Source organism: Cupressus sempervirens, chromosome 3 (assembly GCF_028749045.1).
Source record: "Cupressus sempervirens isolate cs-2001-9-10 chromosome 3, ASM2874904v1, whole genome shotgun sequence".
In the NCBI taxonomy this organism is placed as follows: domain Eukaryota; kingdom Viridiplantae; phylum Streptophyta; class Pinopsida; order Cupressales; family Cupressaceae; genus Cupressus; species Cupressus sempervirens.
In genome coordinates, this window is record NC_143120.1 from 286,909,893 (window position 1) to 286,937,865 (window position 27,973).

Consider the following 27,973-nt stretch of genomic DNA (forward strand, 5'->3'; position numbering starts at 1 on the left):
AACTTTTTTGTAAAAAGAAATTTTAATTGGTGAAGTTATATCTCTAACCATTTGACATTGCTTTTTTCAACAGAATTTTTTATTCTAGGGAAAATGTAGGGAAATTCCAAGAAGGGGACATTACAGACATGGCTATATGCAAATATTATTTTTTAAAACATTGATCAAATCTTTATGGATGAACACAAATAAATACAAGAGATGATTAAAAGAGAAAATTGACCAACCACCCAAACCTACCTATGTTATTAATAGTAATATAAAGTAAATTTTTATTAAAATGATGTGATATTTGTTTAATTTCTTCTAACCATCACTCCTCCGTTCCATTATTTTCTTCAAGAGTACCAAGTCATTAAGTTAATTTTTGTTTCAAACTCAATTACTGTATGAAACTTAGTAAATATTTTAACATGTTGCTCCGGGGTTAAACAATATTGGAGTTGACTATTCTGTTGTTCCATATGCTCATGGTTGTGGTGGCATTGAAGCTCAATATGTTTAGCACACATGAAAAATTAGCTTATGAAAGGGCTTCAATGTGTATGTTTGTTTTCAGGCACATCCATTCTTGTTAAAGAGTGACATAACCACATGACCTTGTAAACAGCTCCATTTGCAGCATGATATTCAACTTTTATTGAGGAGTGAGCAACAAGTGTTCCAAATTTACACCTCCCAATATAAAACTAGAAAACAAAGCTTGAAGTAGAGCTTCTACCATTTAAATAAAAGTTCATTTTATTAATATTCCATTCCATGCCCTATTGTCCACAAATATACCTCAGAACTTTCTTTTCTGCTTTCCAATGCAAAAGCTTAAGTTCTTTGTATAAAACTTGAAAGATAACTGATAGTATAGCTGACATTTGGTTTAGTATAGGTCAAATAAATGAGATTTGCCACTAGTTAAGAGTTGCACGTACCTAATGTATCATGTTCGGGAAGTTGCCTAATTGTCCATAGTGAGGTTTTTTTTTTTCAATTTTAGTTTTTTTTTTCGTTCAATAAAAGGCCGAGGCCAATCTATTATATTAATAAAAAGAATTAGAATTTGCTTTTTCGATTTTAGCTATATTTTCTAATTGTCATTTGATAAAAAATAACATTAAATTGTACCCGTAATTTTTAAGTCTTTTGTTTTTAAAGTTTTAACATGTTGCTTTAAAGTTTAAATTATATGTGCTCTATCATTTCACCAGTTCTGGGCATAATTAAGCATGTCTTATAAATTCTCCCAGCCAAGAATTTTTTGAGATATTTGAAAAAAAATGCTTGGTTAAATGCAGCGAGCAATCTGCAGTAGAGAGCTTGAATTACATTTTTATGATGAGCATATTGGGTCTATTGTGACAGGTGGAAAATACTGAATACCTCACTTTATATGATTATCTGTGTCAAGGTTGCATAGGGACGGGGTTACTTGGGTAGTTAGGGCACTGTGACGGGTATGGATATTTTCCAAAATAGGGAACAGGGGTACCTGGGTACGACACACTTTTTTTTAATATGATTTAATATTTATAGAAAATTTTGAAAGAGTCATGACAATGGTTTTTCAAAACATTAACAGTGATAAAGTGTGCAGGTGTAATGTATTGTTTTCAGCTTCAGATTTACAATATGTTTGTAAGAATAATATTTTGTAAGAATAATATATGATAAATGTTTAGATGTATGACATATTGCAAATGATAAATATGTGACTTGAACAGTGATAAGTTTACTGTTTATCAGTATTTTATCAAAGTTTCAAACTGATTATGTATTGAATTAAGCTTGACAAACAACAAGCTGATACGGAAACAAAAATCAGAAATCTTAATCAAGGTCCTTAGCTGTGATGCTCTCCACTAAGTACCCAGTACTTGGGTAGGCGTCCCAGGGCTGTGGGTACACATATCTATGCAACCTAGATTTATGTTCTTAACCCTAAGTTGTATGCAGTCAGACTCGTGAAAATTTCTCTTGATGATGATATTGATGTAAAGGAGGGTCTTATGAAAGTCCTTTTTCAGATGTACAACTTTGAGAATGCATGCAAACTTCAAGAGCAGTGGATTACATTTGCTCGTCTGTGGGCTCAAATACACATCAACCAAGAGGCTAGGGCTATGATTGTTGAAATAGATCCTAGTTGATCGTGGAAGTGGCATAGTATGATACCATGGAGTTGAAGCATCTTAGCAATCACCTTATTTCACAAGTTGCTAGTTCTTCTATTGTAAAGAGGAATTGGTCCACTGACCATTTCATCTACCTCGTCAAGAGAAGTCCACTCCAAATGAATGAAAATGCTAGTTGTAATTCATAGTGCCTTGAAACTTTGGAATTGATAATCTTTAGCCACATGTTGGGATTCCATTGGATGACTGTCAAGTCTCAACTTGATGATACAAATTGTCTTAGAGTTAAGAGGGTCTTTTGGTAGCCTGGATGAGCCTTTATTTGGATATAGAACAATGAAATCAGAAATTTCTGTTTGATCTTTGATATGTTATAGATAGATTTGTCTTAACCAAAATGTAATGTTGTCTATACCTAGACTCGTAAAAAAATGGATGAATCTATCTATCCTCACACCATCTGCCAAAAATGGCCTTTTGGATTGCTGTCCCCATAAAATGCCTCCTTGGACTATTCTCTTCCAAATGCATCCAACCGTCCCTTGTCGTCCCCATACCTAAAACTTCCTGAAAAATTGAAAGCAACAAATTGTTTTCTGAAAAGTTGGGAGATCTTGTTTTATATATACCTTATTATAATAATATTGATATATTGCCATCTCCTTATCACTGCCCCAAAATGCCCCCACTGAACTACTTCAATATGCATACCACCATCCCTTGATGTCCTTGTTTGTGAAACATTGTGGAATATAGAAAGGCAAATTGTTGTATGGAAGGTTGTTTCTATTCCCATTACAACTGTGTATGAACAAAGCAAAAAACTACTTCACATATTGTTCATATTCAAATGTGATGCAGAGGTAAGTAGAGAATACCAAAAAGCTCAAATGAAACCAAAAATTTCTATTCCACAAGCATCCAAGAATGGGTTCTCTCTCAAGCCTTTATTCTGCTAGTACTCCTAATAGGGCTTTCCCACCATTACTTTCAAAGCAAGCATGCCATAAAAAATATAAAAGCAGTTTCAGATACCCATTTGGGGTTTAGTTAACACATCTCAAAAGCAAGGTAGGTTGTTTTCTACAGAACCCCTCAAAAAGTAACTGTTCTTCTGCCAGTTAAGCCTTAAATTTTTGCAAAACATGAAGATATGAGGGAAACAGTTGCTCATAGCTTATGCAAAGCACAAAATTAAGGAAATCACTTTGGTGAGATTGAAGAAAATATAGTTAGCATTTCTCCAAATTTCAGCAAAATCCAATGGCAGAATTAAGAGTTACGTCATTATTTCCAAAACTGGCAACCCTAGGCAGAGTTACAGGAAGCTTGCACTCAAATTTTCATAACTTTCTCCAAACTTAATGAAATTGAATCAAGCCAAAAGAAAACGAAACTAGATTCATTTACCCAACTTTTCCAATTGGTTTCATGCCCGTACTGTACTTTAATTGGCCGTACCAAGAAAACAATCAAACTGTAACTGGGTAAAAACACAGAAAATGCAACATAGAAATTACCAAAAAGATGGAAGTTTCTTTTTATTAAATCATTCTCCCACCTTCTACAACCATTTGATTTGTGTTTACAATATCTACTTATGCTTTTCTGAGCATTTTCCAACTAGCCTTTTGACTTTCAATTAACTGTTAACTTTCGGGCATTCAACTTTCCCTATGACTCTTCATATTCCATATTTTTGAAACTGTTTTACAATATTTGCAAAAGCTCAACTTGTTTTTGGATTTGTTCAATTTGGTTCTTAGCTTTTTCTAAAATGCTTCCACCCCATAGTTTACCATGGTGAGGATAACTGTGTTAGAATGCCAGATGATAGTGCTTTTAAAAAAAAATTATAGTGCCAAAGTTAAGCATCCTAACAGTGGTTTTCCAAATCGTAACAGACCCTTGAGCCTGTGATAATTCTATTTTCAATTCTAAGGTCTCAGTTTTATGTCTCATGATTACAGTCAATACCTAGGTATTAATAATTTTGAATTATCTAAAGAGGATTATTGTTGAACACATTGAGGGAAAGTATTCTTTTTGGATTAAACAATCACGATTTTGGTTTTATATATGTGCACGTGATAAAGTCTGGTGATTTAGATGTTCAGCGTTTGTGAATTATTTCAATTGGTTTCTTTTGAAATGATTGGGAAAACACAGTTATAGCCTTTTCTGTATTTATTAACAGTCTAACTGGAGGGAGACTTAATTTAACATGTTTGTGAATGATAGAACACAGGTAGTTAAGATATTTCGAGCTTGAGCATTCAGTTATATAATTTTATTTTCATGTAAAATTTGCTGTTCATTTTGGTGTTCATTCATTTGATATAGAAATTTTCTCAGGTGGTGTGCACTCTTGGAAGTGTGGTCTTTGTTTCAATTTTACTTCTGCGGGGAATTTGGTCTGCAGTTACTTACATTAAAATAAATAGAAATAGAACGCTACGTGGTCCAGACGATGATAATTCATGGAGTGGAGCACAACCTGTAACTTAATTCATTCCAGGGTGATTTCCAGCCTTTCATGTGAAGCATCTGTCTTTCTCTTGATTTTTGAATACCAACAGGTATAACAAATTTATTACTTTGCGGCTTCTGAGCAACAGAAGAATTGCAGAAAGGTAGAGAGCAACTGGCATATCTTAATACAATTTTAGATGGCATGATTACCATTGTTCCATCTATTGTCAGAGGAGGGAATGGGAAAACTAAACAGAGACGAAGGAACATAAACAATGGAAAGAAGATAGCAAATGATACCTCTGCTACATAACCCTCTGTTTACAAGGAAGTATCGACAGGGTGTACCACTGTTTTTTTTAATGATTGCTCAATTTTCTTTCTTTTCCTTTTCAAGTTGGCATCTGAATGGGCATGGTTTACTATTAGGGAGAATAATAGAATTACGCACATCAATTTCAACTTTGTAATCACAAGCAGTTTTTTTGATGTTACTGTTGAGTACAAATATACTAATGTAACCTTTGTCATGTTTGTACTCAGTAGTGATTATGGCATCCAGAAAGGTCTGCTAGTTTATGGAATTCACATGTATGGAGCAATAATTGTGGCTCGTATAAGAATAATATCATTCTAGCTCTTCATTAAGTCTTGTACCCGTTTCTTTCTCCACTTGAGAGATTTCTTGATACGTTATCCACATATACTCAGGTGAAAAAATAACTTCGGGAGTATTATCATGATGAATAACCATGTATTGTATTTGTAAGCCTAGCTATCACAGCTATGGTATTTAACAAGATTGAACTCAAGTTTACCTGTGTTTTAGTTCAAGAGAAAACTAAAATACATGCTAAACTCTTCTCAGATTTGATTTCATAAGGCACTGTTTCACACTTTTTCTTGTTTAGGTGGACAGATATTGTCACCGCTGTTAGGATCCATTCATCTATCATGTTTGGAGGTGTTAATCCATCTATGCCTGCTGAATGCTTCATATTAGTTACTATGATTCTTTAATTGCAGAGTTGCAGGGCAATGTGCAACTCTATTCGACTTACTGTTATGTGAAAAATTGAACTACCTAATATTATGTTGTATGCTACCTTGCTATAATTAAGACATAGACATCAACGACAAAATATGATGAATGCTGTTATGACTTATTCTATATGCTTGTGGCCTCATTAGTGATAAATTACACATGATTACACTAAAAAGTACTTGCTTGTTTACAGTAGCTAGTACATGAGAATTTTAATCTATCAAACATTGCTACATTAATAAGGTTATGCAAAATTATGTTCCAACAATATAATTTACGGCTGCATATACTATATCTTGAATTTTCAACTTACAAAATGTTGATGACCATAATATTAAGACTAGGGTGAGATTCATGGGGTTTTTAGGATTCTATACCATGGAGTAGGTCCCATGAAAAAAAAAACAAAAGTTATAGGATTTATTCAAACTTATCCAAAAGATTAACACCCGACCTAATTTGACGTTACCCACTTATGAATCACTTAGACCTAATTTGACCTTACCCACTTATGAATCACTTTTACACGTTGTTATACTCACTTATGGATTCCGATTTTAAATTGTTGACCTTTATGAACTTGCATGTTAGCTATCCAACATCTAGTTCTCTCATTAGTCCAAGAGTTAGAACTAATATTTAAGTCATAATGCCTTCATTATAAAGCCAAAATAAAGGCTCAATTTAGACAAAACATAAATTCATCAATTAGATTACCTTAATTTGCATATTAGTCTATACATACTCTTCTTTACAAAGAAAAAAGTCTTAAGAGTATTCTTCTTTACAAGGAAATGCTTTTTAAAAAGCCTTAAAGATTCTTTGGCCGTTCCAAGGGAATATGACTTCCTATATGATTTTGTGCATTATTTTATCACCATTAAAACTCCCAGTCTGCTACATGCGACTTTCTAACACCACCACTAGACCAAGTGGCTTCTTCAAAGATTGTATTGGTCATATTCCATTTAAACTTTATTTACTACTACAAGAGGTTGAGTGGTTTGAATAGTAGAGCTCCCACTTTTGAAATCAATGGATAGCCATTGCGCCATGCATTATGTAATATAAGAGCAACAAGCTATGTTTTGTTATTTTTTATTAGCTTATGGATTTCATAAAACAAGGGGAAATAGATTTGAACCTGTGAATATTGGCAATGCACTATGCTCAATGTTTGGTTAGTAAAATAGTCATTAAGGATTTGATTGTGCACAAGTTTTTACATCAACTTTTCATATCACATTTTGTGATCCATCATTAGGATGAGAGTTGAAAGGGCAAAAAATTTAGAAACATTCTCTTTAAGCTCTTCTAACCCACCCATCTCTAGTCACCCTGCCCATATCTGCCCCCATACCTGTTTCTATTTTGAGGATAGTGATCAAGACCTCTTCATTTTTCATTTGAGAAGATTCCTCTGTCCCACTAGCTTCACAGATCACAGTTAGGTGTCCACCATGTTTCACTCACTAGCCATCGCGATTTGGGAGTCGACTCTCCTCTCTATCCCCCACTGCTCCATTCTTAGCACTCCTAGACCTGTTCGATGGAATACTCGCCCCATGAACCAATGGTTTGATGATACCTACAAAACTTTCCACCGCTCCTTGTGCTTGGCTTTTGATACTCATTCCCTCGCTTTCCCCAATTTACGACTCTCTTACAAACACTTTCTTTGCCATAAGAAGCTGTTATTTATTGCTTCACAGGGAAAATCCCTCCGTGACATGCTTATTCAGTATCCTAAGTTGTTTTGGCGCATCATGTTCCCCTGGCATAGCCTTCACCTCCTTGCCTCCCATGTCTCCATGTTGTATGACATCCCAGGTCAACTCGCTCCTCTTCCTAGCCCACCCCCTGTTGTCACTTGTTCTCCACTTCCAACATTTACGAGGCCATTAGACTTATGAGATGCAGTAGGGCGACTGATGAGGAGGGTTTTTATGCCGAGCTCTTCAAGCTCGGTACCATGATCCTGGGCCGTTATCTCTCTTCACTTCAAATAGAGTGATTTGTTTTGGTTTTCCGGACTCATGGTCGAGACATGTTATTCACCCGATCCATAAGTCTGGGTTGGCCTCCAATCTCGAAAACTATAGAACCATTATGGTTGGACATACATTTGCCAAACTTTATGCTAGAACATTGAATATTGTTTTATCCAGTGAGCTTGACAGGAGGAATTGCAGGGCTAAGGGTCAAGTAGGATTTAGGGTAGACTACTAGACCATGGATCATATCTTTACACTACAAGCTATTATTGAGGAGGCTTGACACCACTCGAAGAAAGTCTACTGTTGTTTTCTGGATTTTCATAAGGCTTTTGATTCCATCCCCAGAGCGGCCCTTTTTCAAAGACTTGGAGATACTGGTATTTTTGAGATCTTACTGATGACTATCATGAGATTATATGAGACAGTGATTGGTAGACTCAGGACCACAGAGGGCCTCTCCGACCCTATCTAGAGCACCATTGGGGTGAAGCAGGGCTGCCCTCTCTTGCCCACCTTGTTCGGGATCTACATTGATGAGCTCGATGCTTTTTTCAGTCACTTCTTGCTTTCGCGTGATGGTTGTCATCTACACCAGGTATTGATCTCCATCCTTCTCTTTGTTGACGATGTGGTTCTTCTTGCTTCTTGTCTTGAGGGTCATCAGAGGCTTTTGGATAGACTTGCATCTTTTTGCAACATGAGACAACTAGTCGTGAACCTTGAGAAGACTCGTGTTATGGTCTTCAATGGTTTGAAGACCTCACATCTCCATTTTCACTTCTAGGGTTGGGAAGTTGAGATTACATCATCTTACACATACCTTGGGGTTAAGTTTTCCAGATCTCATTTTAACTTGAGATTAGCCATTCAGCCTCAGATCAGTAAAGGGTTGGGTTCCCTTGCCATGCTCGAGAGATAATGCTTCAAACACCACTTTCAGGACACATTGTCTAAGCTATCCCTCCTGGATTCCTTAGTAAGTCCCACAATGCTCTATGGTTTGGAGTCCTTCCCTTTTAGACTCGGATTGGGCCATGATCAAGTGCACCCAAACTTTGCTCCTCCGTTGGATTATCAGATGTCATAGATCTATACCCCACAGCGTTATTTTGGTTGAGTTTGGAGCTCACCCATTCAAACTTGCAACCATTTTTGACTTGATTTGGTTTCTCCACCATCTTCGTGGCTTTGCAGACTTTGTTGAAGGCCAACACAGATACCCTTACTTAGCCTACTGCTCCTTAGTTGCTATTGCAGACTTTGATCCAGCCACTAGAGCTTGTTGTTGGTATGCTTAGGCTACTATCTTGCTGAGTTCAGTTGGGATTGACATTGATTGTCTCCCTCCCTACCAGTTCTCATTGGATGCTCCTGCTCATCTACTCCCTTCTTGGCAAGAGTTGAACAGGCATGTTAGACTTGACATCTATAGGTAGTATATTATATGAACTTTGGTTGATCCTCTAGGGGGACCACATCCGAGGATGGCTTTCTATACCAAGCACTTCTTAGATACTCGAGATGGGATTATTGTATGCCCTGAGTACTTACACATATTGGACACATGCCCTATGTATCTCCCTTGGCTCCTTTAGGGTAGGCTCATAGAGGCTGCGTATCAACATTGCATTGCACTCTATCTTCGTGAGTCCTTATAGCTTTGTGACCATACTTTACAGCTATCATTTCCCAAGAGTCAGACCTAGACACAACTTATTATGACCACCTTCTCGCCCTTAGCTCCGGCTCGGGGTGTGAAGTAATTGTACAGTTTCCCTAATATAGACCATTCCAGATCTGTGAGACCTCGCAGGGGACCTCTTTATCAACAACACTCCTCTCGTAGCACTCAACCTCATCACAGGGCCTCTAGTAGCTGCCTAGATCAGTCGCTGTTGGACTTTTTCCCTGTGAGGATGAATACCTAATCTTTTCCATTACGTCTCCTGCTTTCTTCTTCATTTGTTGTACTTGTTCTTTTGTGGACATCGTTTGGTGCTCTGTTTGTCTGCTATCTTCTTCTTGTAAGCTTCCAGTCCCATAGACCCATGTTGTGGTCTTTTGTTGGTAATTAATAAAATTATCTTTATCTTATCTCATCCTGATGATGGATCACAAAGTGTGATATAAAATATGCACATAATCAACTCTAGAAAGCTGCATGATCTCTGTTTGATGGATTGTGGAAATCTCCTAGTATCAGAAAACAAACATTGTTAATTTTGTTATGTGATAGAGCTTCAAAAATCAAGAAATAAAGGGGCTTGAGCTTTGAACTTGACCTCTCCTTTATGAAAGGTTAACCATTTAGACTCGGGCTCAAGAGTAATATTAACCTTGTACAAATTTATATAATTGTAATCAAGTGTAGTGAGTAGATTTTAAGGTTTTTTTTGGTCAATCCCTTTCCTTTTACTTTTGACAAAGAAGGCGCCTTTTACTATGTAATCAAGCATTCAGACATTATAAAGGATCAACAACTCATTGGAGAGGGACTTGGAGATGTCAACCAATGTGGGGTGAACTTTGTTATCAATAGTGGATTTGTATTTTGACTCCTTTCTTATGTGTTCTTTCGGATTTTTAATTCCTTCAAAGTTCTTAAAACATTTTTATTCAAATAATTTTTTTGTTTATATAAATGAAAACTCACCTAATTAATGTCATCGATCCTATGGATAACTCCCTCTTAGGATTGCAAATTTGAGCTAGTGAAAATGGAATGAGGTTGGAAATTGCCTCACCAACTTCAGATATTTCATATATTACATGCCACCCATTTGTAATTTTAGATTCCCACTAGGAATAATGTGAGAAAATGGTGTTAATTTATTATTTCATTCACAATATTGATCATGAGGTTACTACCTTACCTAAATTTTGAGCTCACGTTCAAGTTGAACCGTATAACTAAATGAGATTACTAGCTTCAAAATATTTCTAAAATAAATCAATACTAATTGTATTTTTTAGGAAATGCTCCTCCATGGGACAACCACTTGAAAGGACAATTTATTATGTGGCAAGAGATTCATGACTTTTGTACTACAAATAAGCATTATCTTTTGGTCATGGTAGTAGAAAAAGGAGTAAAAGACACCTCTATTTGTAGATCAAACTTGTAGGTCTAATTCATTCAAGTTGAAGTAGTAATTGGGAAATTAAGTATTCCTTGAAGACTTGATGTAAAGGGTAAAAGATGATTACTCATGTTGACTAGTAAACACATCTTAAATACGGTGACAGATCATCCTCCACAACATCTCCTTAATGATGCTCTTCTAGTCATTCGTTGAATCCTTTTGTCATTATTCCCCAATCTTAGAACACATTATCAATATTCCTTTTTGAATTATTCATTCCATCCTCCAAAGAGGTCTTAAGTGATGCTTCTAAGATTATTATTATGCCCATTTATCCTCTTAAATGTTGGACTAACCACCAATGTTCCCCTTTGGGATTCGTGACATGGCTTAACTGCCTCTTGTGTTCTACAACTCTAATGGTTGTATCGGGCATTGATAGGTCGATCTTTTGGTACAACGACAAGTCTAGCTTGTAACAAGTGGTATCAAAGTTAGGTTTGAATCTCCTCAAGTAACACTAAGGGGGGGGATTGTTGGACTAACCACCAATGTTTCCCTTCAAAATTTGTGACATGGCCTAACTGCCTCCTGTGTTCTATAAGTCTAGTGGTTGTATCGGGTATTGATAGGTCGATCTTTTGGTGCAACGACAACTCTAGCTTGTAACATTAAAGCCATTCATGTAACAACCACTTTTTCTCGAGTCTAGTTTAACAACTAACATATCAAAGAAATACAATTATTACTTCATTTTCATAGGAAGACAGTTATATCAGTTACGTTCATGTGAATGAGATTAACGGTTATAATCAGTTAAACAAAATTTCATAACTAAGAATTGAAAACACTATCAATGAATTTACTATGGAAATTAAAATCTACATACCATGAAGTTCGAAGCCAAATCAATCTAAGGATGCTTCTGCAAACACCTAGGTTAATCCACAAATACCACTTAGGATCAAATGATGATTACCATCACATACCATTGTATCAATTAGGGCATCACATACCATTGTATCAATTAGGGCATCAATTACAATTGGATCAATTAGGGCATCATATACCATTGTATCATTTAGGGCATCAATTACAATTGGATCATTTAGGGCATCATATACCACAGTATCATTTAGGGCGTCAGATACCTTTGTTTCATTCCTTTTCTTCCTATTGCTAACCGTGGCAATAACATAAGAGTAGAAGATATGCTCATAATCATTATTCTGATAAATGAAAGACTGAAATAACAATCCTATAGATATATTCCATAATTCAGTTAGAAGGTCAACCGATCTAAATGGTTACCGATTACATTGACGAGAAAAATTGCTTTCATCAAAGGAAATAACTGAAATCAACGATATAAAGTAATCCATCATATCTTCTATTTGTATAAATATCATAAAAGTAAAAAATATCTGTTACCAATAAATGTTTGAATGCTCAACTTATCTTTATCTGATGCACATCCTGACATCTTGTGGAGAGGGGAAACATTATCAGGGGCTTAACCACCCAACTACGAACCTTAAGCTTATCCCCACACTTTTTTTAACTAGAAAGGCCCTCCCTACTTGGAATAGACATGTAACACCTTGTTAGCGACTACATATCCTGGTAGTTAATCACACCACTCAACTTGACAACAGGAGAAAATAATTAACATGATCATGCGTGAGCTATTAAATGATTCTTTTTAAAAATGATGAATATTTGTAAGAATTTGCCTCAGGGCAGAATTCATCCAAGACCAAAGAACTCAAACACAAGCACAATAGTAGACCAGAGAGAGTATGATCATAATGATGATATATTCATTCAATATTCCATATGAAAGTACATTAGGAGTGCTTGTATATAAAGGCCTCTGGAGAGCTTCTAGAATGCATAGAAGTTAGCAACATGATAAGTCATACAATTAGGCACATGCCCACCAGATATGGGTTATCCTACATTAAGTATGAGAGTAAGTGCAATGATGTGAGGATAAGCCTACAACATGTGCTAAAATGGGAGTGCGAATAACTGTGTTGTCTACATGAAAACTCAGTGAATGATGCAAACTCTAGTGTTGTAGACACCATGTGCTAAGTTAGAGTTGTGTACTTTTGTGTTGTCAACATGACAACTCATGAAAGTACACACACTTCTAAGTGTCTTACCTAAATAAATAATAAAATAATGCATTAACTTAAGTAAAATGTAAATAGTAAATACTTATTTACACCAACAACCCCCCCTTAAGTGCAACTTAGGGGAATGCACTTAAGTTCACGAGAACTAGGATGAAATGCATGATGGGTCCCGACTACTAGGCCATGTTAGGTACCCATGTACATAATGCAATGCAATCTCTCATAAAGTGGAGAAAGAGGGAAAACCTCATGGAAAAAACCCTCTCCCAAAAAGAGAGATGAAAAGACTAGATGCATGGATGGATGGAGTAATCAAGACCCTCCCATTACGACATACATCAAGTATATGCAACAGAGAAATGTGAGAAGAACACTATCCCAAAAGAGAAAAAGGTCCCCCCAACATGAGAGAAGAAGAGAGACAAGGTAGTCTCCCTTGCCAAATGAAGAGTGCATGTCAGTGATAGCTGCTCCGATGTAGAAGCTAATCCAAGACTGCAAAATAGTGTTCCTCCCCTTTGGAAGAAACAATACCATAGGTACAAATGAGATGCTTCCGCTGTGTGTGGAAAGAATCCCGATGATCACTGATGTCTCTGAAACCTGCTCAACTGTCGCTGTGAAGGATGAATGTAGAACCTGTCCCAAAGAATATATCGTCTCCTCAACTGATAAAGAAACCCTCTGCAACTGCTATTCATAAGTATCCACAATCACTTCAACCTGTGATGATCGATCATGTAGAGAATGGACATGAGGGTCAGAGTGAGCCTTTGCAACAATTGAATAAGGATCTTCTCCATCAAAGAGAAGATGTATGTCATTAACGATGTCCCCCAAATCCGCTATGTATGACTCCACAAACAAACTTGAAATATCTACTATGTAGTCATCCTCTATTGCTAGAGCTGGAAGACTAGGTGTACCCTGCTGTGTTGGATCTATCACTGTGGCAATATATGCATGTGGACTATATTGATATTGTGACCTCTCATTGCAATTGTTGATAGAACCCCACGTATCTAAATCTGTTGAAGCACTACCGCTGGTGTCACTATCAATTTCCACAATGTATGATGTGCAGAGAGGATTAGAGGACAAGTTGGGTGAACTTTCCTCGAAATGTACATCCTTCTCCACAAAAATCTAATGTCTCAGGATCCATAAGTTTGTATGCCTTCACACCATCTTCATATTAGATGAAAGTGCAAGGCTTAGGTGGTGGTGCCTTGCATCCCCTAGAAGATCTGTTTGCCTATGTTGGACAACTGAAGACTCTGAAATGTGTCACAACTGGTTTTCTGCCACACCATGCCTCAAAAGGAGTCTTTCCATCTAAGGTAGGATGAGGAAACCTATTAAGTATGTGATTGGCACTATTGATTACTTCGACTTCAATTGATGGATCTAGAGACTTGGCTTGTATCATGCAACTTGCCATGGACTTAAGAGTTCAGATCCTCAATGCTGCAACATTTGTCTTGTGCGGACTGAATGTTGGTGGATTCTGAAGATCAATTCCCTCAAGTTTGCAAAAGTCTTTAAGTCTTTTGTTCACATATCTTCTTTCATTGTCCATCCTTAGAACTTTGATGGCTTTCCTTGATTTCTGTTCAACATGAGTCTTGAAGGCTAGAAACTAACCTAACACTTCATTCTTGTTATGAATAAAGTAGACCCAAGTATGCCTAGAAAAGTCATCAATGAAAGTAAGTATGTAGCGACCCTGGCTGACTGATGTCACTACAAAAGGACTTGCTAGTACCATGTGAACCAACTGAAGAACAAATGGTGCTTTTGAAGACTTCCCTTTATGTAACTTCTCCTCTAGATGTATATCCAATAAACCTGTTGAACATTCACCGGTGGAAAAGTTGATTGGAGGTAGACCTTTGACCATTTTGTTTGAGCAAAGTTGCTGAAGATAGTAGAAGGCAAGATGACCACACTACTCATGCTATAATTTGGTTTGAGAATTAGATTAAGTCAACAAGGCTTGTGAAGGAGACTTAGGCACAAAGTGGGAGAAAGAATGCAACCTTTTGTCACGATTAACTTTCCCCATTGCAACCAATGAATCATTTTTTAGATCGTGCACCTTTACTGAGTCAGGAAGGAACTCAACTTTGTGACCATCTTTGAGGTGAGTGATTTGGTAAATTGAGATAAGATTAGAACTTAGGTTTGGAACATAAAGAACATCTTTAAACTCTCCATTTTCCATCTCCATGTTTCTTTTCCCTTCAACTTCCATTTTGGTATCATCTCCCACAAAGATGTGCGGTACCTTTGATTGCTTCATTGAAGAAAAATTCTCCTTTGAAGAACCCATATGATATGAGGCACCCGAGTCAAGAATCCATTCCTTTGAAGAATTTGAATTTGCCATGAGTGCTTGCCCTTTGCCCTTTGAATTTGAAGAACATCCTTTCTCCTTGTAAGCATTAGGTAGTGGAACATTATGTCTCTTCATAATAGAGGTCAACTCATCAATCTTTTTATGATAACACTCATGTTCTTCATGACCCAACTTTTTGCAATAAGCACACTTTTTCTTGTCCTTATTATTGTCCCCCTTCTTATTTGAATTCTAGGAAGACTTGCCTTGTTGATTGAATTGTGATGTTGTCTTTTCTGCATCCTCTGATTTGTTATTCTTCCATTTCTTATTCTTGCCCTTTCCTTTATTTGAAGATTGACCAGTTGAATTTTGACAACTCTCATTATTGGCCACCAATGCCTTAGACTTTGGCGAATTGATGATGTAAATAGCATCAATGGAGTAAACCAAATGTTGGAATACGTGCTTATTCCTTCAAAATTCATGAAATAAATTCCATTTTTAAAGACATCTCAATGAGACAAAACAAAACTCTTTCCAACACTAGTTTACCATACTTCATCGTTCACATGGTCTGACTGCTATACCCGAGTACATTCATCATAAATTTCAATCCTGACATTTTCTTTCAAAACCATTTGGAATATTTGTTCCAAATTATTTATACTAAAACATATCCAAAATTAAGCCAAAAATAATAAATCCATTACACGTTATAGTCTCTGCATGTAGACCGATTTTCTCTGTCATAAATTAAAAGTAAAACTAGTATCCCTTCCTAGGGAATCTAATAACTTTCTCAAAATGATAGCAAATGAAACCAAACCAATTTTAAATTAACCCTATGTGAGTTTAGTTTCTGAATATATAAGCTATTAATTTTTACAATTCATAAATCATTCTACAAGCACCAATTATTGCCTACAACTTCAACAGAGATCTGTAAAAGCCAGTCTTGATTAAAATGAACATAACTGACACATATCTGAATAAAAATGACTCAAACCAATTGGAAATCAAAGCTGGTTCATATATATTTCCAATTAATACAACTAGAGTTTCTATTTCATCCAAATATGTTCATACCAAACATTTAAATCCAACTGTAGCTGGGCATCCTCAAATCTGCAAATAACCACTTTTACCAAAACTAGCACAACTTCTTCAAAACTTAACAAAATTGTTCCAAACAAAAAAGAGAAAGAAGATTATTCATCCTAATCTTCAAATGTATATAAAATACAAGGGTTCCAAGTTGTACATAGCCGTATAAGACTTGGAACCAAGACTAAAATAGTTAAAACCAATCAAAATGACAAGTCCTTGAAAACCAATTGCTTCCAAATGATCTATTCTTCTTCTCATTCATCCCTCTATATTTGGAATGACCAATACAATGATTTTAAAGTGGTTGTGGTTTTTTACAACTTCCCAACCACCTTTTTAACCAACCCAACGCATTCTTTTAACCCTTGTACAATTTTCAATGCTTCTTTAAGCACTCTCATTACAATGCAAATGTATTTTTTCCTAGTTTTTAATACATCACAATGCAAAGTTAAGTATTTTAACAATTTCTTCAACATGGTTATAGGAAAATCTAAATGACTTAAATATTACAATATTATGAAATTCATTATAATGTATGAAGGGTCAAGATGCTCCCGCATCAATTGAGAATCCCCATTGATTTCAAGTTCTTTTCTTCTTTATCCAACAGATCAACATAATCATCAAAATATACTTTTTGATAGGTAGACCCTAATGTAGTCTTTGAGGTGTTATACATAGAAACAAATGTGGAGTACTCAGATGTCAGCTTATTATGAATGAGATAGATTAACCTGTCATCTTTAATAAGACTCACAATTAGTTAACTTTTTCCTTAGTTCATTCATCTTAATGATGAAATCCTATATAGTATCAAATGACTTAGGATCTAAGGAGACAAGCTCATCTTCAATTTTGAAAACATCCTCTTCAGACACTTTTTCATAAAAGTTTTGGAGGGTATCCCAAGCTTCCTTGGATGTACAAGACTTCTGAATCTGATACATAATCTTGTCATCAACCCCCAAACAAATATCACCTAGGGGTTTCCTATCCATTGCTTGCCAATCAGTGATTTCACTGGTAGATACTTGATCACCTGTTAGTTTAGGAAGGGTAGCATCTACATATTGAGAAACTCCTTTATACATTAAATGACACCACATTTTATGAGGAGTTAATTTTTGAAACTTAAAATGTCCCATGATGTAGAAAATGAAAGAAAAATGCAGAAAAGAGGCACACAACACCAAGAACACCCCCTCCTTTTCACTAAATCAAAAAACCCCTCCAAAAAAGATGCTTTGGGCACTTTATATGTAGTGCGATTACAATGGCCACTTGCCAATTTTGGCCTTCATGGACTTCTGATTTTGCTTTTTACAACCTCCTTATTATGGAGTTCAAAATTGGAATATTACAATGTATCTCAAATATACAACAATTCTAAAGATATATCAAAGTATTACAATGCAGAAAATGACCTAATTCTGAAAGTGACAATTTTGTCCACACAACCCTATAATTTGATTGCAGATCTAGAAAGTAGATGAAAAATAATGCACTTTAAAAAAAAAAGAACTTTTTTTTGTGTCCAGATGAGCTCGTACAAAGCATTTGAAGTTGCAAAATGTAGGATTGGACAGGAACAATCACCAAAAGATACAACTTATGACAAACCCATGCACCAAAACCAGAAAAGAGCTGCACCACTGAAAAGTTTAGGAAATTCTACTCAATTTCAAAAAACATCGCACTTGATTTGGAGTTCGAATGATTGAGATATGGCCTCCCAAAGTCGGACTGCAAAATAAAAAATAATCTGGAGAGGGGTTGCATCAGCAAAAGATGGGGTTAAATTTGACGGTCATACGATTGTTACAACAATTCAAATTTTCCCTGGGATGATGGTCAAACAACCATCAAATTTAGGATAGTAGATTGATGATGTCAGTGACTCCAAGCCTTGTGATGACGTTGGCATGACATCATGTACAAAATCGTACGAAAAATCCATGTGTCCACTGACCTGGCATACGGTTGGGTTGATTGGAGTCGACGTGTCAAATGGTGACATATCATGATGATGCAGGGATGATTGGGCATCCATCGTGACAGATGATGTGGGGTTGGCAACTGTGTTGCTGATGTGGCGGTGGGCTTGGGTATTGGTCCACGTGTTTGGACGCAGACGAGTGGCACTGTCCTTTGTCATCACGTGTCGTAGTGTGAGGAGGCTAGAGATGTTTAACAACAGGCGCCAGGTATTATTTACAGTACGTGGAGTATAATTTTGCAGGGGCTAGATTGCAGCTTTGTGTGCCAACGTTGGAAAATGATTTGGTGGTTGCCATTTTTTCGTGGGTTTAATCCCACATTGTTGGTGGGATGAAGCCTGCAGGTCTTTAAAAGAAACAACCTAGGGTTATTGAGCAATGAAGCCGCCAGACCATTGGGCTCACTAGATTGTAAGACGTTGCCAGATTTGTGGGATATTCTGCCAAATTTGAATTCGATCAGAATTTGTGAGCCTGAATTTGCTTGGTACAGACCGAAAATTGGATGAATCTGCCAAATGGAATATAATGCGCTCCAATAAAATAAAGAATATTTTGATAGAATATTCTCTGTAGGGCTGGGGTGTGACTGCTCGGTTTTGCAATTTATTTTTTCTTTGCTAGCTGGACTAGGCGATTTTTTTGAAAAATACCACAAATCAAAATGTTTTGCCTCACGAACAACTTTAGCCCAACATAGGAAAATTTATAATTGATCTTCATTGAATTGACGTTCTAGATGCAATGGCGAGGTTAGATTTGGCTCTAGATGCTCCCAATTTTTGCAAATTCTCCAGATTCGGGTCAAGGTGCTAAAGCATGAATGGTCTCGAATGGATATATGAAAAGAATGTCCTCAAGCATTGATACCATGTAAGAATTTGTCTTAGGGCCGAATTCACCCAAGACCAAGGAACTCAAACACAAGCACAATAGTAGACCAGAGAGAGTATGATTAGAATGACGATATATTCATTCAATATTCTATATGAAAGTACACTAGGAGTGCCTGTATATAAAGGCCTCTAGAGAGATTCTAGAATGCATAGAAGTCAGCAACATGATAAGTCATATAACTAGACACATGTCCACCAGATATGGGTTATTCTCCATTAAGCATAGGAGTAAGTGCGATGATGTGAGGATAAGCCTACAATGGTGTAGCATGAAAATTAATGTTGTAGATAACATATGCTAAAATGGGAGTGCAAATAACTGTGTTGTGTACATGACAACTTAGTAAATGATGGAAACTCCAGTGTTGTAGACACCATGTGCTGAATTAGAGTTGCGTACTTTTATGTTGTCAATATGACAACTCATGAGAGTACACAAACTCCTAAGTGTCTCACCTAAATAAATAATAAAATAATGCAATATAATAAAATAATGCATTAACCTAAGTAAACTTAAGTAAAGTGTAAATAGTAAATACTTATTTACACCAACAATATTGTTATGTCTTGATTAAGTAAAAACAGGTTTTGAAAGGACCTGAAATGTTACACAAAGGGACAAGAAAGATATAACAATGAGAATCTTAAAACAACTGTGGAGAACCACCCGACGAGCTAGAGGGACACACTAATGTTCCCAACATGAGGGAAAACAACCCAAGTCAAACATAGACCATCAAGATTTACATTTTGGTCCCTACTTTTGAGACCGTAAAGCCATATCAAATGAAGGTTTGGAGGATATTCTTTTTTTCCCTTTAATTGAAGTCCAACCATCCTCTACCTTCCTTGCAAATTTCTACCAATCCCCACTAACCCCCAAAAACCCCCTAGCCGAAGAGTCGACAATAGTGTTCTAGAAAGAGTTAGTAGCAGAAGGGACAACAATACAATTCTGACTCAAAGCAGGCAAAGGGTCTGAAATCGTAGAGTCAACAAGAGACGAAACATCAACACACTTTGTGTCAAAACCGTGAAAGGGATAGCATGCACAACATTAGAGACATCCATAGAATCCTCATCCAAAGTGAGATCAGTATGTGAAGAGCTATCCAACCCATCTAGAATCGAAGCAGCTTTCTAAACTATATAATGATCATATGAAACCCCCAACCACCAAAAAGGTGATTTCTTCGATCTAACCTTATCAAAGGAGCAACAAGCAACAAGATGTCTAGTATTATGAAACTCCCTACATTTGAAGGGAATACCTTTATAATTGAGAAGTTGAATCAAGGAACCACTTGAAGAAGCCAACTTAATCATAGAAGGAATCCCTTTAGAGATATCCATCTCCACAAGGATGTGATCATATGTTGTCCTAAAGACATTGGAGGAAACCAAATTAACCATTAAGAAATCTCCAAGGCCATCCTCTACAGCCTCCAAGACTTGGTCCTACCATAGGTGAAGGGGAAGATTCGACAATCTAACCTGAAGAGGAATCTTATCAAAGGACAATGTGGTTAGGTTAAATGCCGGATACCAAGATTTGGTCATCAGGGGGAACCATTCCTTTCCAGAAAAACTATGACACAGGATTGAATCCCTATCATCAACATTAGCAAATTTCACAATTAAAAAACCCCTTGCCATAAGGTAGATCTGAACTAAATTTGAAATGATTGGTTCCCAAAATTTGGAGATCCAAGCATGAAGATCTGAGAGAGAGGGCAAAAAACCCCTAAAATGAAAGATAGCAGCAGTAACAGAGAAATAATCCACATATGTATTAATCTCATCAACAATGTCAGATTCAAGCTTAAGCAAAAGTAACTTACATAGCCATAGCCTCATGGCTAGCCACAGCCGAATGAGATCCCTTCCTCAGAGCTGGAGCAATACCTGCTTCAAAAGCTGCCACATCTGCATAAGAGATAGTAGATCGACCTCCAACCATGTAAGAAACGGTAGGAGAGATGACCACAGCAGGAATGGCAACATCAGATCCAACAACAACCATAACAAGAGGGGGCCTAGGAACCCTGGTAGAGGAAGTTGTAACAACATTTGCTATAGGTAGTCTGGCTGTAGCAGAGGAAGCCACTACACCACGAGTCTGTGAGGCCTCACCTGATCCGTCATAGTATAGATGACATATTTGCACTATGATACTTCTAATTTGATGTTTTGATATACTTTCGAGACTATAGGGTTATGTTATTTTAATATCTACATTTTGATGATCCACACTTATGTCTACACAATAAGACCTAAATGATATAATTAATGATTTTGTTCATGTACCAACTTTTTTCGATTGCTTTGATAGAAGTGAATTGCATAAATGCTTGTAATGTAATGTTTAAGTGGGGTTATGTTACTTGCATTTTGATATTTGGGAATTGGATATTTTGACATTGTTCAAGACTTAGTAGGAAAATGGCTTATTTTATATATTGATTTTGACATTTATAGTAGTGTTCTGCATCTATGATATGTACTATGAACTTGATATTGTGAATGGAATAATCAAACACATATGGTTGCAACTTTATGACTTGATAGAATTAGATTATGATATGATGATTTCAATGATCTATGATTTAATGTGATATGCAGATAAATGTTAATTTGATAATGATGATTTATGATTTAATGTGATATGCGGATAAATGTTAATTCGATTATGATAGTTTATGATTTAATGTGATATGCATATAAATGTTAATTTGATAATGATGATTTATGATTTAATGTGATATTTAGACAAATGTTGATTTGATTATGATGGTTTATGATATGCAGACCCTGATATTTTAACATTTTGAATGATTTATTTGAAATGATTAGGAAAGGAAATTTAATTGACTTATGCTAATAAGATTATGTGACATTTGAAATTATATGCATTTATGATATATATTTATATAACCTCCTTGGACTACTAATGCTTGAGTTGAATGTGTAGGAAGTGGAACCATGGAAATTCTTGGGGGAAACAAGTTCCAAACCTATGTGAACACACTTAAACCAAGGTGAATATTTGGAAGATTCAAAAGCCTCATTGTGATGTATTTTATTTAGTAAATGTAAGGTTGCTTGTATGTGGAAATGTTTAATCATAAGAATGCATTAAGGGCATGTCATGGTGATGTGGAATGTGCTTTTATGTGTCACTTGACACTTGTGAATTTTGTGTGCATTGACATGTCATTTAGGGTTTTGATCACGGTGATAATGTACGCTAAAATTAAGTACTTTGTTAATAAGTGAGTAAACCCACTTGACAAGGGGTAGGATGGGTCACAATCAAAGAAAATTCGAATTTGGAATTGGCTAGGGTTTTGAGGGGTCATTAGGTGGTCCCAAAGTGTCTTTTAGGTGAAAATAAGTTACCCATATGATAGTACATCATGTTAGGGACTTAATTTTGATCATGTGAGTGCCTAGACAGCCTAGGGGGCCCCTTTACCCATGCATTCTTCCACCAATTCGAAATTAGAGTTGTCACATGTGTTTTCTCCCATGTTTCCACTAAGACAAATATAGAAAACTTAGAGGGAGACAAGTTTGTAAGAGGAAGTGGCTTGATGTCTTTGATAAAAATAGTTAGCGAGAAGGCCTTATTAGAGAGCCTTGGACAAACTAGTGGGTTGTTCACCCACTCTCTAAGTTTAGAGACAATTAGGGTTTTCGAGGGAGATTAAGGGAGCTCTACAACAACTATCTTTGCCTTTAGCTTGGACCAAGGTTGGTATTTCAAAGCATGTGCATTTCCTCCCTTTTTGTATTACACAATGAATCTGCAAGTATGGAGAAATTTGTTATGGGTTCAAGCAATGTATTGTGAATCTTGTGTTGTAGATTTGGGTATTGTGTTGTGATGTTTGTGAATGTGTATTGTGTTTATGTAATTTTCTTGGCTTTCTTTCTTGATCTTTTTGTTTGGATTTGAATGTCAAGTGTTGAAATGGGTGTGAGGGCTTCACTCACCCTTTGGGGAGGGAAGAGAAGTCTAGGGGTGAAGGGCTTAGTTGGGCTTGAAATATAGTTGAGAACCTTAGAGCATGGGCTCCATTGTATGCCATATTTATTCATACCTTGCTTTGGGGGTGATAAGGGAAAGATTGTGTAGAAAGGAAGTTCAAGGAGTATGGGCTTCAAGGAAGCTATAACTATTGGTAGTATGTTTGAAGGATGTTGGTGGAAGCCTCGGAAGGGCATGCAAATTGTTGATTTTCGAAAGCACTGAAAGGGCTTGAAGATTGTTATTGCAGGTATGGTTTGATATGGCAAGTCTCCTAGCTAGAAACACACCTTCACCCTATGATTAAAGTTCCACTGGTGAACCATTGTGAAATACCCTCGAGATGGGATTGTTCAAGTTTGAAATGTGATGTTTATGTATTTGTAAGATTGGAATGAAACCCAGTTTGAATCTTGTTTCCCCTGCTCGGTGGGTGGATTCAAAGAAGCCTAAGATGGGAGGTGAGCCTCCATGGCTTCCAAGTTTGTGTTGTTTTGCAGGTTTTTGAGAAGATGGTTTCTATGAAGAGTTTAGGGTTTTACCCTTGGCATTGTTGAAAATCAAGTGTGTGGAGAGACTAATCCTTTCCATTTCATCTCATATTATGTGGTGATGTTAAGTTCCATTGTTGTTTCACTGTAATGTAAAAAGAGATTTACTTCTTGTTGTATATGGTTGTAATTGTGTAAAGTGAAGTATGGGAACTTGTACATAGTTGTCTTAGAAAGTTGTATCATTATCATAGTTGTGTAGGAAGAGAAAGTGATAATATCACGTAAAAGAATACCTACTATGGTGGACTTGAGGGTTTACAATTCAATGGTTCTTTGTTATGTAATAACTGAGATGGAAATAAAAGTTAATGCAATCCAATAGTTATATGTGCACATGGAAAATGATACAATGTGGCATTGTATTAGGAATATATATATATATATATATATATATATATATATATATATATATATATATATATATATATATATATATATATATATATATATATATATATATATATATATATATTTCACATTTATATTTGTCTTTGTGTAATGTAACAAAAGGGTTAACTTTGTGTACCATAAATCCATAGATTAGATAGATGCAAGGATGATATCAACTTGCAAATAGAAGTAGTAGGGAAGTTAAGTCAAACCATTGGCACCTCAAAATTGTGGTCCTCTAAAAGGATTAGGAAGAATAAACTACTTGACACAAAATTAAACCTTGGTGTAGATGCACTTTAATTTTTTGGAAAATGTATGGGAAGGGGAAATAATTCCTCTCCCCAATTACATAGTAATATAATATTTAGAGGGAATGTGACTAGAATCTTTCTTTGTAGAGTGTCATTAAAATAATCACACCTATCTAAAGGACAATAAACAAATTGATAGAATTCACTAACTTAAGGGTAAAGACATGCCCATTCCCATTAAAAAGCCTCATAAAATACCATGCTTCAAGGACAACCATGTGAATGGGAAAAGATGCTTCCTTTAAAAAAAAATAACAATTATAAACAAAAAAAAGAGAGACCTAAACATCCTATTGGGTGCCCATCATCACAAAGAGGTGAGGAGGTCAATAATAAAATTTAACTTGTTAGTGGGAAATGGACCACACACCCCCTATGGCATCTCCCCTCATGCAACCTCTTGTTTTGGAGCATGTGAGAAGGGATGAATGTTGACCATGCCTGACAAAAGTCAACAAATCATTTTATTGATGGGCCTCCCCAAATTTTTGATGTAGGCACCACCTTTTCAAGAAAGAAGGTAAGGTTTTAACATGGGTCTAAAGTAAGCCTTTAACAATCCTTTTTGGATCTAACATAAAATCAGACTCCCCTATCCTTGGTGGCCCCAACTTGGGGACATAGAAAAGTGCCTAACCTTGGGAGTAACACTTTGGGGTGCGTGCAGGTTGTTAGGAGGAAGATAGGGATAGGCGATTTGGGATAGGAGTAGGTAGGAGATGATGGTTGCTTATTTTTATCATTTCTTTTAATGTTTAAAAGGAGGGGAGTAGGATATGATAGTAGTTAGGAAGTGTAGGGTAGGTGGGTAGTGAAACATTAAATTAAATTATTTTATTTAATTGCTTGTTATTCCATATTACATGTAGGAAACTAGATAATATAGTAGTAGGTAGTAAAATTGGTTTTAAGTTGTTTATGGATATTCATGATATGTGTAAAGAGTGTTTTTCTTAATTAAATGGGAATATTTATTAATGTTTAGGGGTCAATATTAATGTCTTGAAAAGAGTAATGTCTTTGATGATTTATGAGAAGTGTAGATGGAAGTTAGGATAGATGGTAGGAATGTTAGCAAGGGGAGAATATGGGTTCTTTTAATACTTAAATAGGTATACAATAATGTTGGGGTTAAGGATTAGTTAGAGAAAAGAGTATATTAGGTGTTCAACATATAAAATAGAGTGGTAGTTAAATGCATTAAGGATTTAGATTGTAGTTAAACTTAGTATTAACTAGAGAGGGAGTTAAAAATTATAGTTAAGTTTAGTGTTAATAAATTAATGAAAAATTATAAAATAAAATAAAATAAAAAAAATAATTTAAAAAAAAACCAATAAATTAAAATAAATAAATAAATACATACGCATATGTGAAGTTATGGTTTAAGTTGCTAACCCAAATAAATATGGTGTTAAAAGATTTAATGTTAGGAAGCAGATTAGTATTTATTGGTTGGGTTTTCTTTGGAAAAGATATATACATATATATAATTTATTTATTTGATCATTAGATTATGATTCTTAGTAGTGGTGTTTTTAGATAAGGACTATTGAAAATTATTATAGTTAGCAATTAAATACAAACGTATTTAATATGACCATTGTGTATGTGAGACAAGTACTACATTCAATCTATGTTAGTAAGTGTTTTATAATAATATGAAATTAGAATATATTAAAATATAAAACTAACGTAAACTCCCCTAGATGTTATTTAAAACCTATAAATTGTGCTTATGAATATAATTCCTCTGTATATATTTCAGAATATTCTTCCATTAGTAGCTCCATGGGAGTGATGGTAAAATTGTATGTCAGGAAACACACCTAATTGTATTTCGAGAAACACAATGGATTTAACAATGATAAATTTCAGAGATATCATACTAGATTTGCAGAGGTATCCGAAATATAGGAAGATGACGGGTGCCAAAAAAGAGGAAGTTGGATGGTATGGAGAAGAAATTGAGAGCAATAAAAAGAAGTTGGGTGATGAGTTATATTGTCTTCCAACTCGCTTGGCTCCATAATATAAGAGGTATTTAGAAGTCTCTTTGGCTTCCAAGAAGCCGTAACCTATCAAGAAGAGACTTGGCTCTTGATTGCCAATAAAATATGCGAAATGTGCATTTTGGTTTCAAGTAAAGAATTGAATAAATAAGAAAAATAATTTGAAAGGTTACAAATCGAAAGAATAATATAAACATATTTATTTACTTGCACGTACATATATTTTATTAACATGTCACATATGAAATGTTTATCCAAGGTCGTACTTTTTAAATATGTATATCTAAATACATGTTTCATCTTGGGAGATTTATTTTATCTTCTTGTACATGCATTTAAATGTATGGATTAAATAGATAAAATCTTGTATAAAAATAATATTATGATGCCACCTTTAATTTATATCTGTGTACGTACATAAATATGTATTATAATGATGTGGTGGAAAAGTCAACCAAAAGCCATTTGAGGTATGCACTAACTAAGTTAATATTTTAAATGTTTACTTAATAGCTCATGCATGTCTAATGTGTGTATCCTGTTATGCTTTCGCTAGGTCCTCAACCATGGTGATTCACAATTCATACCCATTTGCCTAGTGATGGTGATGCTCTTGTGTCCAATTCTTTTCTAAAAATGCTTCTACCCCTTTGATGTGCTCTCTATAAAGAAATTCTCTGCAGTTAAATCATATTACCATAACAAGTTATTAATCATAATTAATCATGACACCTAACTACCTTTTCAATTCCATGAATTCATGATAAATAATCAGCTAGCATGTTATCTTCACATTAAATTATAACGACTAACCATCTTGCCATTTCATAGGATTATAACAAATTTAACTATCAACTGACTTCATATGAACCTCAATGGCTATATGAATATTTTAAATTGGGTCAAAAATTGGGATGTAACAATTCATTCCATTACTCCGTCCTTAAAGATGATGCTCTTGGTGGTTTGGGGCTTTGGTTCAGCATTACTCCATCCTTAAAGATGATGCTCTTAAGGATGCCCCCCAGTCTGTGGGTGCTGAGGGAGACAGTTGCCCTGGACCGATTGGTCTAGATCTTGATTTGTTGAAGGATATGGGGGCAACGGTTTCCCCTTCCTCTATGGTTTGGGTTTAGTTGGTCAAAGGTTTAGATGCGATCTTACCCGTTTCTCCAGTTGGGTCAGATGGTGAAGCTTTGGTTTGGGAGAAGGAGGCTTCTCAGGTGGAGGAAGGTTGGACAAAGGTTAAAGGAAAAAAATACAAACATTCCCAACAATCATCGGACCGTCTTCTTAGACATCATTCTTTTGGAAGTAGGAGGTCTTAACTATTTTGAGTTGTAATTGGTGGCAGAAATGTACTGTGTTATCTGTAGGGCCACCTTGGTCACCCTTTGTTGGTTGGTGACTTGTTTCTTCTTTTGCTGTGGTTTCTTTTGTTTGGGCTCCATTGAAAATCTTTTGT

At 35.7% G+C, this 27,973-nt stretch overlaps 1 protein-coding gene across 2 annotated transcripts in view; it reads left to right on the plus strand.

Moving 5' to 3' along the window:
* LOC149566081 (uncharacterized) overlaps nt 1–5,740 on the plus strand; it is a 65,932-nt gene extending 60,192 nt beyond the window's left edge. For both annotated transcript variants that reach the window (XM_089819516.1, XM_089819517.1), the window contains exon 4: nt 4,482–5,740. In XM_089819516.1, coding sequence (XP_089675642.1) covers nt 4,482–4,634 — 153 coding nt within the window. In that variant the 3' untranslated portion in view covers nt 4,635–5,740. The remainder of the gene's footprint in view (nt 1–4,481) is intronic.
* Nucleotides 5,741–27,973: the final 22,233 nt, after the last annotated feature.